The sequence below is a fragment of the Chiloscyllium plagiosum genome, unplaced genomic scaffold (assembly GCF_037043375.1).
Source record: "Chiloscyllium plagiosum isolate Xiang-an unplaced genomic scaffold, Cpla_swu_hap1 HiC_scaffold_17, whole genome shotgun sequence".
In the NCBI taxonomy this organism is placed as follows: Eukaryota; Metazoa; Chordata; class Chondrichthyes; order Orectolobiformes; family Hemiscylliidae; genus Chiloscyllium; species Chiloscyllium plagiosum.
The window spans coordinates 14,489,422-14,503,235 of record NW_028270155.1 but is presented as its reverse complement, the minus strand read 5'-3'; the positions used below and the strand labels follow the sequence as shown (position 1 = coordinate 14,503,235).

At 41.1% G+C, this 13,814-nt stretch overlaps 1 protein-coding gene across 2 annotated transcripts in view; it reads right to left on the bottom strand.

Annotated features, from left to right (window-relative positions):
- Nucleotides 1–13,814, bottom strand: part of LOC122558223 (uncharacterized) — a 106,540-nt gene that overhangs the window by 60,159 nt on the left and 32,567 nt on the right. Inside the window, exon 2 of one of the 2 annotated variants that reach the window (XM_043706557.2) lies at nt 8,549–8,725. The exons of the other annotated variant lie outside the window; for it this stretch is intronic. Coding sequence (XP_043562492.1) covers nt 8,549–8,725 — 177 coding nt within the window. The remainder of the gene's footprint in view (nt 1–8,548; nt 8,726–13,814) is intronic. 2 annotated transcript variants of the gene reach the window in all.

The window sequence follows — 13,814 nt, the reverse complement described above, 5'->3', positions numbered from 1 at the left end:
ACTCTTTAAAGTTGGGGGGGTGTTGTCACTCCTCATGTCCCTTTTAAAGCTTTCTCCTCTCACCTTAAAATATGCGCACTAGGTTTGAACACCCCTTTCCTAAGAAAAATACCCTTGTCATTCACCTTATCTATACCCCTCATGATTTTATACACCTCAATAAGATCACCTTTCAATCTCTTACACTTACAGGGAAAAAAAAAATATCCCAGTCTTTCCATATCAGACAGGAGAGGCTTACAGCACAAGAGGTGGCTGCACAGGTCATCATGTCAATGCTAAAGATCTGACTACAGTAACGCAAAATATCCAGCTTTTGCTCCATAGCTTGGGAGGCAGTGGCAACACAAGACAATATCTTAATCTTGCTTCAAAGTTACAACTTCTGACTCAGTCGCCTTTTCAGGCACTGACTTCCAGAGACCCAAATATGCGGTGAATGATACAGCTAGGTTTCAGTGTTTAGAGAGCTGATCTTATGTTTCTCGAAGAAAAGCTAGCAAATGTGGATCTTTGGAAAACCCATAAGGGACTTTCCTCACTTTATCCAAAGGACACATGCATTCTCAGGAGGCTGTCACTGCATTGACCTGTCAGCCAAAACCATATCAGGGGATATCGAGAAAGCAGTGAGGGAGGGAAGACATGTCAAAGTGCTGCAGGGTGTAAGAATATTGCTGAGTCAGTCACTGCTACACTACATCCTACTCACCAGTTTTAATTCCATCTTTCCTCTCTCTCACTCACACATTCATTTTATCTTCCTCTGCAAGTACACATAAAACAATTTGACCCAATATCAATAACCTTCACGCAGCATGGCTCTGTACTGGCAATACTTTTGAACTAACTAATTCATAATATTTTAATAGACTTTCCTTGGATTGTCCCTCACTATAAAAGCAAATTTTCCTCTTATATTCACTGGGTTATGGTTTTATTTCATATGTTATTTACAATTTGTAGTTTGCCAAATTAGGCAGGAGCTGAAAATGTGTTGCTGGAAAAGCGCAGCAGGTCAGGCAGCATCCAAGGAGCAGGAGAATCGACGTTTCGGGCAGTACCTTCAGTTTCAATTTCAAACAAAAACAGGAGAAATGACTTTATGGTCCAACTTAGGATTCTCTCATTAGTGATCCAACAAATTTTCTTCAATACTGAAGAACTCATTCAGTGTGACCCATACACCATTTTCATAGTTCTTGCTCATCTACCTGTTCTCCTATCCTATCCAGGAATCCAGGCATCAATTCTTCCCTCTGTTGAAAGCTGCCTAACTGCACTTGTGTACAATTATGGTTTAACTGGGACTTTTTTCACTGGAGCGCAGGAGGTTCAGGGGTCACCTAATAGAGGTTTATAAAACCATGACATGCATAGATAAGGTGAAAAGTGGGTGTCCTTTCCCTAAGGTGGGAGATTTCAAGGCCAGAGGCATTTTTTTTAAACGGAAGAGGAGAAAGATTTTAAAAAAAACATGAGAGGCTTTTCTTCTTAAAACTACAGTGGTTCATGTTTGGAATGAATTTCGAGAGGAAGTGGTGGATGCGGGTCCAGTTACAACATTTAAAAAAATTCAGATAAGTACATGAATAAGAAAGGTTTGGAGCGATAGGGGCCAAGCGCAGGCAAGTGGGACTAGTTTAGTTTGGGATTATGTTCAGCATGGACGGGTTGAACTGAAGGGTGTTTCCGTGCTGTATGACTCTATGACTTCTAATTTTGCTTCCTACTTCCAATGTTAATAACTTGGTTCTCCTCCATATTTTTTCACAAATAGCAGCCGATGCTAGATCAGTTAAAGTTTAAATCAGAGATAGGCACATTTTTGTTAAGCAAAAGATAGGTGTATGGGCCAAAAGGTAGGTGTATGGAATGAAGCCAGAGATCAGCCATGAGGGACTGAATGGGACAGGCTTGAGGGACTGAATGGCCTACTCCTGTTCCTGTGTTGCTTCATGAACGAAATGGAAGCTCATTTTTAAATCAAGGACACAGCAATACTGTTATCCTCACTTAGTAATGTAACAACAGCTTGTCAGTATCCAAGACAGAAGTTATTAGGTGATATGACAATACAGAGACTATGTACATTTCAAACCGTGAGATCCCAAATCATCGTATACCTTGGAGGATAAGCTACAGAGAACCCAGTTCACTCAGCAAGACTGAGCTAGCAAACAGAAGAATGTGCATTCCGTGACATAAATTCTGATCATCATACACTTTATCTTTTAACAGAAAACAAACAAATAAAACACAAATAAGCAAGTGGAGATACGGGAATAATAAAAGTCCAAAGCTTACAAGTTTGTTACAGGAGAGAAAAATGCTCAAAAACAAATGTTGTTATAAATAATTTAAGAATCACACAACACCAGGCTATAGTCCAACAGGTTTATTTGGGAGCACTAGCTTTCGGAGCGCTGCTCCTTCATCAGGTAGCTGCCTGAAAGCTAGTGCTTCCAAATAAACCTGTTGGACTATAACCTGGTGTTGTGTGATTTTTAAACTTTGCACACCCCAGTCCAACACCGGCTCCTCCACATCATAAATAACTTAGATTTATTAATAAAGAACTGAAGGTTTTCCTCAATTGGACAGAAGATAAATCGGACATCATGTAAAGATATAGTTGTGGGCAGGGAAATGTTTTGCTTCACAGAACTTGCAAAACTTAAGGTTAATGAGAAATCTTCATAGCAGCTGTGCTCTGGAATATTTCAAACATCTGCTTGAATAGATCAATAGATAGGAGGAGAAACACAGAAATAAAATTCAATGGTTCATTTGTCTAACTTTGATTTCACTTTAGTTATTTGTCAAAACAACTAGCCAGCATTGTACGACCGTTGCCAGCATTGAATCATGTCAGACAAGAGGTTATTTAGCCTGGTAAATCAATGTCAATGTTTTCCTCAGGAGCTATGCCATTAGTTCCATTCCTCTATTCTTTCTCTATAGTCCTGCAATGATAAGATAATATTGTGGGGCACAACGTTTGGTAAGGTCCATTGGGTGTGACTGGATGTAATACAGAATTCCACCCTATGTGGTGTCCAAGTCAATAAATATTTCAAGCCCATTCGGAAGCTAAACTGGAAAGCTGTATTCACCATTTTTTTTTTTATTTGGCCACCATTTGCTACTTGCACTAAATTTTCAAAATGAGGTTGATCCAAGGCACCATATTTTCATTAATGAGAAACTAATCAGTCATTAATTGAAGCTATATTTATCTGAAGATGTTTGACAGTTTGGAGCTTGAATCTCACAATATGAAAATAATATAAGCTTTTCATCCTAATTTTGCTTCCTACTTCCAATTTTAACAACTTTGTCTTCCTCCCTGCTTTTCCACAAATAGCAGCCGATGCTATATCAGTTAAAGTTTAAATCAGAGATAAACATATTTTTATTAAGCAAAGATATTAAGGGATATGGGCCAAAAGGAAGGTGTATGGAATGAAGCCAGAGATCAGCCAGGATCGCACTGAATGATGGAACAGGCTTGAGGGACGGAATGGTTTCCTCTTGTTCCTGTGTTGCTTCATGAACTAAGTGGAAGCTCAATTTTCAGTAAATTGCACCCATCAGGACAAATGCAAGAATGCCAAATTTCAAATAATGCATATGTCAGGAATGTGGCATAATTGGCTGACAAATGACTGATGTAAAAGTCAGACAGAAGGGGCTGGATTTTAGAGGCCATCTGCAGCTGGAAAAATAGGAATGGGGTGGTGCAGTCTCATAAGAAAGGGAGACATGCCATTGGTAGAAATGCCAAGCAGCAGGGGTGCCATCTGCCTGTGGTCCAATTGGGACACAAGTGGGCAATGAATGGTGGGTCAAGAGCCTTCTCCTGCTATCAGACAAGCCTGTAACACGTGTGCAGTCCAGCGGGTCATTCTGGCTACTGCACAAAAGACAGGGGAGGGCACAACAAAATGCTTCCTTCTTGAGTCTCTAAGATCAACTGGAGACCCAGCCCAACCTTCTCACTGATAGCATAACCCATCTCTGCCCACTCTGGAACCAGTCAGTGAAATCCCACATCTTCCGGGAATGTCTGCTCCTCTGTCTAGTTGCAGTACCAGCAATGACCACTATTCCCAATAATGCTGCTGGTGTCAGATTGGCCACTGGTTTTAGGAGGAGTCAGGACTTCTCCTGAAGGAGGGCTGGAAATCTTGCCTCAATTATTAAGCAGCCAGAAAAAAATTAAAATGGATTGAGTTGGTCACCTACCCACAATATTCACACCAGGAAGTCTGTCCGTCTGTGTACGATCCAGCCAAGTGTCCCACAGCGAGACAATGATGCCACTTTGATACCCCAAGTTGAACAATAGATGTCATCCCATAAAGACCCATTTCTCCATCTCATGATAGTGCCAAAGAGGCAAGGACCTTGTTTCTCACTGAGAGACAGCCCCCCTGACAGTTCAAACCCTCCACGATCACCCCATCTTAGTTTTGTATGAAGGAAGTGTTAGGAGGAAGTTAAACTGCAGATGCTGGAGATGTGAGTTTCAGAGTGTGGTGCTGGAAAAGCACAGCAGGTCAGGCAGCATCCGAGGAGCAGGAGAGTCGACGTTTTGAGCATAAACATTTCATCATGATGATGCATTCCTTTCAAGCTTATGTCCAAAACGTCTATCCTCCTGCTCCTTGGATGCTGTCTCAACAGCTGTGCTTTTCCAGCATCACACTCTTCAACTTTGAAGGAAGCGTTAGCTCAAGATTTATCCAGTGTCATAGGTGGAATAAAGGTCACTAAATTGTAACTGCTTCTCCCTCCACATCTGTTCCCTGACCTGCAGTACCACTAGCATTTTCAGCTCGGTTTTGTTATTGTCATTTTCCAGCATTTGCATTATTTCACCTGACTTCATATAGTTGAATCTTATGTTATCACATGAGGCAATTAAGGAAAGAGCCAATTTTGTTGGGATAGCTAAGAGAATGAAAAAAATAGAGCCATGCCTAGTGTTATCTATATTGTGATTTTGTTTTTGTCTCAATTTTCTCTACATCTCACTGGATATGTAGCACCATAGCTATCAACAATTATCCTGAGTTTTACCCAAAAAGCAATTCACTGCATGTCCTCCCATGGTCCAACATTCTGCCAATGTTATCAGTGAGGAGATCAATCTTGAGCTGGACATGCAGAATGGCACATTTTCCAGCTGAAACCTCTTGCCATCCTCAAACAGAGAGAGATGTTGATACTAATTATATTACGGCATCCTGATGTATATGAACAGGGCAGAGATAGGGTTTAATGAATCTGTCAATGAGCTTGAAGTATGCTCTAATGTAACTGTAACCTCAGTCATGAGATGGGACAATGCCAGGTGGTCAGAATCTGTATAACTCAATATGCTGCTCTGTGGCATTACCATCATTTACTTAGTGTTCATAAATGTTTAAGATAACCTAAAAGACTGGCTTGAGCTGGTGTGTAGATCCAAAAGACCCCATACTAAAAACCAGATTGTGTCCTCAGTTTGTGTTTTATTTATACCAGTTAATCACACGCAGTGCTAAAATCATTGACCATCTTGTCAACTCCAAAGCAATGTTTGCTTTTAAGAAAAAGCAAACATCCTCAATTGAATTGTAGACACAATTAAATAAAGACTCATTCAGACCTGTGAAGGCTCCTACACAGATGAGATTTGGACCTTGGCCTTCTAATCCAGAGAGAGGCACTACCACTTTGCAACAAGACTCTTGTTGAACTAATTAAATTGCACCCGAGTTTCCTAAATGCAAAACCACAGAGATAGTTAAGGCAATTAGCATATATTCCATTAAAGATGTAGTTTATGAGGAAGAGGATGAATAAAAAGTTCACATTGATATATTAAGGGTGTGGTGAGGTTCACTGAAACAGAAAGCAAAAAGAGGCCCTTCAGCCCATCAAGTCTGCACTGATACGCGAGAAACACCTGATCTTGAGCCTAATCCCATTTACCAGCACTTGGCCCATAGCTTTGAATGTACTGGCATTCCAAGTACTCATCCAGTTATATTTTCAAGGATTTGAGGCAACGCATTCCAGACAGTTACCACCCTCCGGATAAAAAAAAAGTTTTTCCACACATCCCCCAAAACCTACCTTGAACCTGTGTCCCCTTGTGACTGACCCTTCAACTAAGGGGAACAGCAGCTCCTTAACCACGCTGCCTATGCCCCTCTTCATCCTGTACATCTCAATCAGATCACCCCTCAGTCTTCATTGCTCCAACGAAAATAACTGAAACCTATACTACCTTTCTTCAAACTTAAATTTTCCATCTTAGGCAGCATCCTGGTGAATTGTCTCTGTAACCCCTCCAGTGCAATCACATCCTTCCTATAACATAGCAACCAGAACTGCACACGATCTCCAGCTGTGGTCTCACTAAAGTTCTATATAACTCCAACATAACTTCCACAGTCTGCTTTTGTAAATTATGCCTTAATGATAAAGGCAAATGTCCCATATGGCTTTTTCACCACCCTAACATGCCTTCAGAGATCGATGCATAAACAAAAAAAAAATGAAAGGTGTTCACTAATTGTGTTAAATAAAATTTAAAAGTTCAGTGACAGCCTGTGTAAATCTATGTGAAGAGACACAGGCTACCAACATCAGTAACATAATTAAATTTATTTCCCAGAACAAGCTGAGGAGTTAACATTTTTTCCTTAAAGGAGAAAAGCCATCTCAGAAATAAAGTGAAAGCCATACTTGTATTCATTGGTTTATTATGCTATATTGAAAATCACACTGAAGTACACTGTAACAATAACTTTCATACAGCACTTTGAACAGCTGGTAACTCAGAGCTGCACTAGACCTGGTAGAAAGGAAGACATGAGGGAGAAAAGATAGTATGGGAAGGGGGTGGAGTGTAGATGTGCTTGGGCAAGGGAGCTGAACATTGTCACCATGGGTGCAACAGAGAAGCATGCACTACTTATTTCTTCAGCTCAATTCTTTTAATATTGCTTCCTTGACCAGGCTGGTTACCATGCTCAGAATTTAAAATTAAAATTAAATTCCCTACAGTAAGGAAACAGGCTCTTTGGCCCCACAAGTCCACACCGACCCCCGAAGAGACCCACTACCCTCCATTTACCCAACACTATGGGCAATTTAGCATGGCCAATTCACCTGACCTGTACACCTTTGGACTGAGGGAGGAAACCGGAGCACCCGGAGAAAACCCATACAGACACAGGGAGCATGTGCAAACTCCACACAGACGGTTGCTCAAGGCTGGAATTGAACTCGGGTCCCTGGTGCTGTGAGGCAGCAGTGCTAACCAGAGCCATTGTGCCACCCTAAGTTAGCTTGGGTTATTACACTACATCAATTTTTTTTTTAAAAAAACAGGTCACAGCTTGTCGTTATGCGTGTATGTAAACAGCAGATTCTATCTATTCACAGTGGAAGCAGATCGAGTGAACCATGTTAGGGTACAGGTAATGTCAGTGTTACTTTGCCTCGCGTGCATGTGTTGTGGACCAGGCCAGACCCCCTCGACACATTTCAAGGTAGCCCACACCCTAACTTTCCTAGTTATTTTAAGCAGTTGTAAAGTGGATATTCAAGGAGTGATGCAGCTGACCCCAACCACTCAATTCTAAACAAAACAGGATTTATTCATAAACTACTGAATGAAACACAAACAAAAGCGATCCGAATTTAGAATAATTTAAACTGTCTGAAAACCCAATGGACTCTATCGCAACTTAGTGTCACTGTGCCAAATACATTCAACATCCATAAAAATGCCCTTGGCAAACAAAGGTAAAAATCAAGCACAGGCTCTTACAGGAGAGATGTCAAGGAGAGAGAGGATCAGCATGGAGCTGCTTCTTTGGGTCCTCAGCAGCCTCTCTGGATTCCCAACTAAAACTTGATTAGTAGCTGCAAACAAAAACAGCTTGCTAATACCAAAGCAAACCCAACCCTGAACTGGGAAAACTGCCAATCCCCGTTTCATTGTACAAGTATTTTATAAAAAACACAAAAGCATTTTCAAGTAGATATTCCAGATTTATCAGAACCTCTGCTTTTACAACCCCTCTGAATAAAAAGAACAACATAACCTTCTTGAACGAGCATCATCATACATAAAATGATAAGTCCACAAGCCACTCACTTGCAAGTGGCCCTTTCACTTTCTACAGCTTATGAACCATCATACTTCAAATCAGTGGGATGCTTCCTGTCAGGTATTTAAATCAATCTGTTTGGGCATACATCCTTGGTAGGCAGGACTTGAACCCAGACTTCCTGACCCAGAGATAGGGACATTACCATTGTGCCACAAAGAGCCCTACAGTTAGCACTGCATCTTCTGGTATAGTGAGCAATTATATGGGAGGTCCAATACATCTGACAGCAGCCAAAACAAAAATGTGGTAGTGTGTCTGAGGAAGAGTGCAGTCTTCAGCTGTGTACTAGGAGAACAGAGTGAAAGAAGCCATCATCAACCTGCTGAAACAGCAAGAAACAAAAAAAAAATCACTGGGAAATTAAACTATACCTGTCGCTGGTCTGCTCTCTCTATGGCTGCATTAGCACCATAGGCATTACAGGACTCCACAATGTAGTCTGAGCTGACTCCAAGCACAGAACTTGAACCACCACAGGAGCCATCACAAACCACAATCACACGGGGCAATTCACACGTTGGGATCTTCTTCAAGTATTCCTCAGTGAACTAGACAGAGGATGGTGGGGGGGGTGTGGTGGGGGGGGGGGGGGGGGGGGGGGAGGAGGAAAAACAAACAGATGTTACTTACATATTTACCCAAAATCAATAGGATGGAAGTGTGCCAATTCACTCTCTTATTAAGAAGCTATGGAAAGGTCTTTGATACAGTCAGCTGTCAAAAGAAATTAAAATCATCAGATTTCACCACAGTCTCTAGAAACGGAAGGTCAAACCTGGATCCAAATCTCCATGACAACAATGCCAGCTGGCTTGTTATAAAATTGATCAGCATTGGCTGCGGTTACAAAAGGAAAGGCAGTAATCAGATAAGCTAAGCATCATCATTTATTAAGGGTCATCATCAAATGCAAAGCAAGACTTTGAGAAGGAGATGAGGTTTCAATTCAGACGTGCTGAGATGCGAATCTGGAATTTTAACTCTTTAGTCTAAGTATTTTTCTAAAACTTTCTGCACTTTTCGCAAAAGACTTACAAAAAAAGTCAAAAGAAGAAAAGTCAAAATCTTTTGGATCGTGTTGAACAAAACAGTGCACTCCCTGGTCAATACTTATCCCTCAGCCAACATCAATAAAAATAGCAGATCACACCAGCATTATCACAAGGATGTATCTGGGAGCTTGCTGTAGCAAAAATTGGACAATGTTTCCCAGCACTGCAACAGTGATTTGATTTCAAAGTCTCCATTGCTGGAAAAGCACTTTGGATTATCCCAAGGTCACTGCATAAATATGCAAATCATTCAGTCTGTCTGTCCATCTAGTTTGACAAAGATAGAACAGATGGAAATACAGGCAAAATGTTTTCAGTGAAAGTAGGTTGCCCCCACAGTTCAGAGGTAGCAGAGACTTCAGCAAGGGGAATAGATTAGTTAAACACGGTGCAGGAAACTTCTCTATTTATAAAGCAGAACCCATAATTCTGATACTCATAACATGAAAATTAATTCTCCCCCACCCTAGGGGACACACTTATCTTTTGAGAGGGAAGTACATTAAAATGGTTTTGATTTAAAAAAATCTCTCTACATGAGAAAGCCAAACAAACATTCTGGTTTAAAAACACACTCCATATAAAAACCACCATCCTGTTCAGCAGGATGTTCAGGTGCAATCTGATTGTTTTTTTGGGATATAACAATTTTACCCACTGGCCCAAGAATAAGGTTTCTTTTTCAAAACTTATATAAATCAATTTGATTTATTTTTTTATCAATTATCGACAACTTAAAGTCAAACTGTTTGAAAATGTTATTACATATCACTGGAGCAGGTGGGACTTGAACAGAGGCCTCCTGAATCAGAGGCAGGGACTCTACCACTGGACCACAAGAGCCCTAAATCTTAATCTGATGTCCAGTACCCTCTGTCCAATTCAGAATACAGGGCGACCTCCTCCACATCTGTGGGTCCAGTTACTGTGGTTTCAGTTACCTGTGGTTTACTGGGGCCCAAACATATTATAGGGAACACTCCAGAACCAGGGACCAGGAGGCTGCTGGGAAGGTATGTTTCCCATTTAAATGAATGAGTTTGCACCTATTTCTGGCTTCCACCTTGGAACGTATCCCCTGCAGGTAAGCTGTGGGGGTGGGGAAACTACTAGTAAGCACAGTTTCATTATTTCTGTTGCCTCCTGCCACTCAAATCAGGTTAAAGAGTGAACCTCAATTCCTGGAGTTTCAACTTTAATGAGTAGTCTGAGCCTCCTGATCAAATGCATTATGGAAGTCCATATAAATAACATTCATTTCCTCTTGCCCAATAATTCATTGTTTTTTTGAGTGACTAATGAGTTTAGTTGCAGCAATAACATAAAAGTCAGTAGGGAATTTATATCAATTACACAGAATTTAATCATTTGGCACAACTGATATGCATTAGCCTTGCTCTGTAAGCAAATGCTGCCACTATTTTGAATACAAGATCAAAATCAGCAATGAGAGTTGCTGAATTAAAGCAATGCTGCCAGAGGTATAATCACTGGTCAGGCCTCCAGTATTATTCTTCCTCTATAAATAGTTTTGGTCGCCTAACGAGTGGAGTGGTTATTTAAATCTCGAAATGCCCATCCTGCTTCGTCAGAAACACAAGTTATTAATGAGCCAGGCTGACAATTCTGAATCTCAGCCGTGCCCCCTCACTTATTTGTTTATTCAGCTGAAACTAGTTCTCAGCGGTTCAGCACATTTCAGAGGAGAAACATTTTTCTTTGCCAATAAGTTGCTGACAAAGTAGGTTCAGGAAACTAACCTTTCCAACTATAATTTTGCTCATTAAAAATCTCACACAAAAAAACTTTCTCACGTTCCCCCAATGAGATGGGCAGATTTCCAAACCTCAGCAGCAGGTAAAGATGAATATAAAATGACTAACAAATTTTCCCAGGATTTAAAAAAAAATTCACATACAAAGGATAGGAAGATCAAACAAAAATAAAATTAGTAGCAGGAATGCTCACTACTTCATTGTTGCCACGTACAAGTTTCAAAATATATTCTATTGGGAGGTTAAGGTCTTTATTTTCAGATTTGCTAGAATATTACTGTTAAAACATAAACACACACAATCATACAGGACAGAAGTAACAGCGTAGGTGTTACTATGTGCTGACTCCTGAACCCAGCTTATGTCTAGTTCACAAAGCACAAACACTGAACACACTGCAAACATCTTTGCTCATTCAGGAAAAATGGGTCATGTGACCAAAGATCACCCAACCGAAATATTAAAATTGTGTCCCCAGATTTCTTCTATTAGGAACACAGGAATAGAGTAGGCTATTCAGCCTATCAAGCCTGCCCTCCCATGCAATATCATACAAGGTCAAAACTTCAGTGTCTTTTACCCACTCTATCCCCATAACCCTGCACACTATTGGTATCAGAAATCTACAATAAACATACTCAAAGACTGAGCCGGCACAACCCTCTATTTTATGATCTTATCCTCCACCGAAGGACACATTGGTTCACAACGTAGTCTGTGATACCTTCCCTGATGACCACTCCTAGTACATTGAGGTATTTGCTGCCTCGAACAGTATATGGAATGGGTAAGTTCCCTGCCAGTTGTCCATCCTTGTCTTTGGCCTCTCATTAGGGATATACAAACATTGCCTCTTCTGTGGATACTCAATGTTCTTAGATAACAAGCTGGTTTATTGCATGATGGTGAAAAGGACAACTACATTTGGTCAGGCATGATTGCTAAGATGTTAGTGAGCTGGGATAGACCCTCTTGCCTGGCTCCTCAGAATGTGTGCAACATCACGAGAATGAACATAGTTTGGAGCGCTGCTCCTTTGTCAGCAGCAGTCCAAAAGTTAGTGCTTCCGATTAAACCTTATGGACTATAACCTGGTGTTATGTGACCCCAGTCCAACACCGGCATCTCCAAATCATAACATGAACATCAGCTGCTTCAAAGCCATTACATTCAACAACAATCTCACTTTCACTGATTCACAAACGTCGGAGTGCATTCCTACACAGTCTCTACCCAATGCTGATGATCTTGCCAGTCTCACATTTGAGGGGACAGGAATCATTAGAGGGAAAACTCTGCCACCACCTGCCTGATTGTTATCTGCAAGAGGTTAAGGATCATAATTAAAGGTCGATAAAGTTTGGTGCTGGATAAAGCCCAGTGGGTCAGACAGCTTCCAAGGAGCAGGAGAATTGACTGAAGAGTCCTGCCCGAAACATCGACTCTCCTGCTCCTCGGATGCTATCTGACCTGCTGTGCTTTTTCCAGCATCACACTTCATTGACTCTGATTCTCCAGCATCTGTCGACCTCACTATATCATAACTACAGGTGCATCAGGAGAAAGGGCAAGTAGGTGCAGAGGGTGACTTCACTTACTGTTGCATCTAAAAAGATAGCATCACCAAGAATGCCTCAGCACAGTGACGTCAGCTTTGATTTGGCCCTCAGGTCTCGGGTTGGGACTTGAATCCACAAACCTCTGACAAAAGGAGGACAGGAATATCACCAAGGAACCATGACTAGCACTTGTTAAAATAACAACATTCAAAATACAAAGATTCTAAGCAGGAGTGGGCTGGGTGGGTGGGGGGTTCAGATGTGAGAAACTGACCAAAACAAAATTGGAGACATAATTTTGTACTTTTTGAAAAGCAGTATTACAAAGAAATTAGATGGTTCTTCAATTCAAAGTTTCCCTCTTGCTTCTCTACGGATGATGTGGACTGGTGTTGGACTGGGGTGGACAAAGTTAAAAATCACACCAGATTATAGTCCAACAGGTTTATTTGGATGTAATAACTTTCAGAGTGCTGCTCCTTCATCAGGTAACTAGTGCAGCAGGAACATAAGAGACAGAATTTATCGCAAAAGATCACCGTGTCAAGCAATTAAAAGAATATATTGAACGAATCTAGATTGCTGTTAAGTCTTAGAATGGGTTTCAAGTTTTGGTTCATTCTTATGTAAATCCCAGAACTTCTTTTAAGTCACATTCTGGAGATAACTTAAGATTTCATAAAAAAAACAAGGTGACATCTCAGCTCATACAAAGCATTAAAGGTGAGAGGTTAGAGTCTGTCTGTATCCCAATCTTGATTCAGACTGGTTCTATTTCCAAAGTAGGAATTTATAAAATGTTATATGGATTGACTGTCTGCAGGTTGTGTTTTTTGAGCAAAAATAGAATGTATCTGCAAATACAAATTCACCCCACAGACATACATGTGCACGTAAGGGAGGGAGAGACAGAGAGAGACAGAGAGAAAGTGAGTGTGTGTGTGTGAGTGAGAGAGAGAGAGAGCGCGCGCATGTGTTTGCGTGTTTGGTAGAGTGCGTGAGTCTGATGGAGGATAAGCCTGAGAGAGGGCGAGAGTGTGGGGGATGCGAGAGAGGGAGAAAATAGTGCAGTGGGGTCACCTGTAGTGTGACATGAACCCAAGGTCCCGATTGAGGCCACCCTCATAGGTATCGAACTTGGCTATCAGCCTCTGCTCGGCCACTTTGCGTTGTTTAATAAATGACCATATGCGTGTTCCCCCTTCTCTACCAATGGAGAGGTAATTACTGAGTTGTACAGTCACTGGTCTA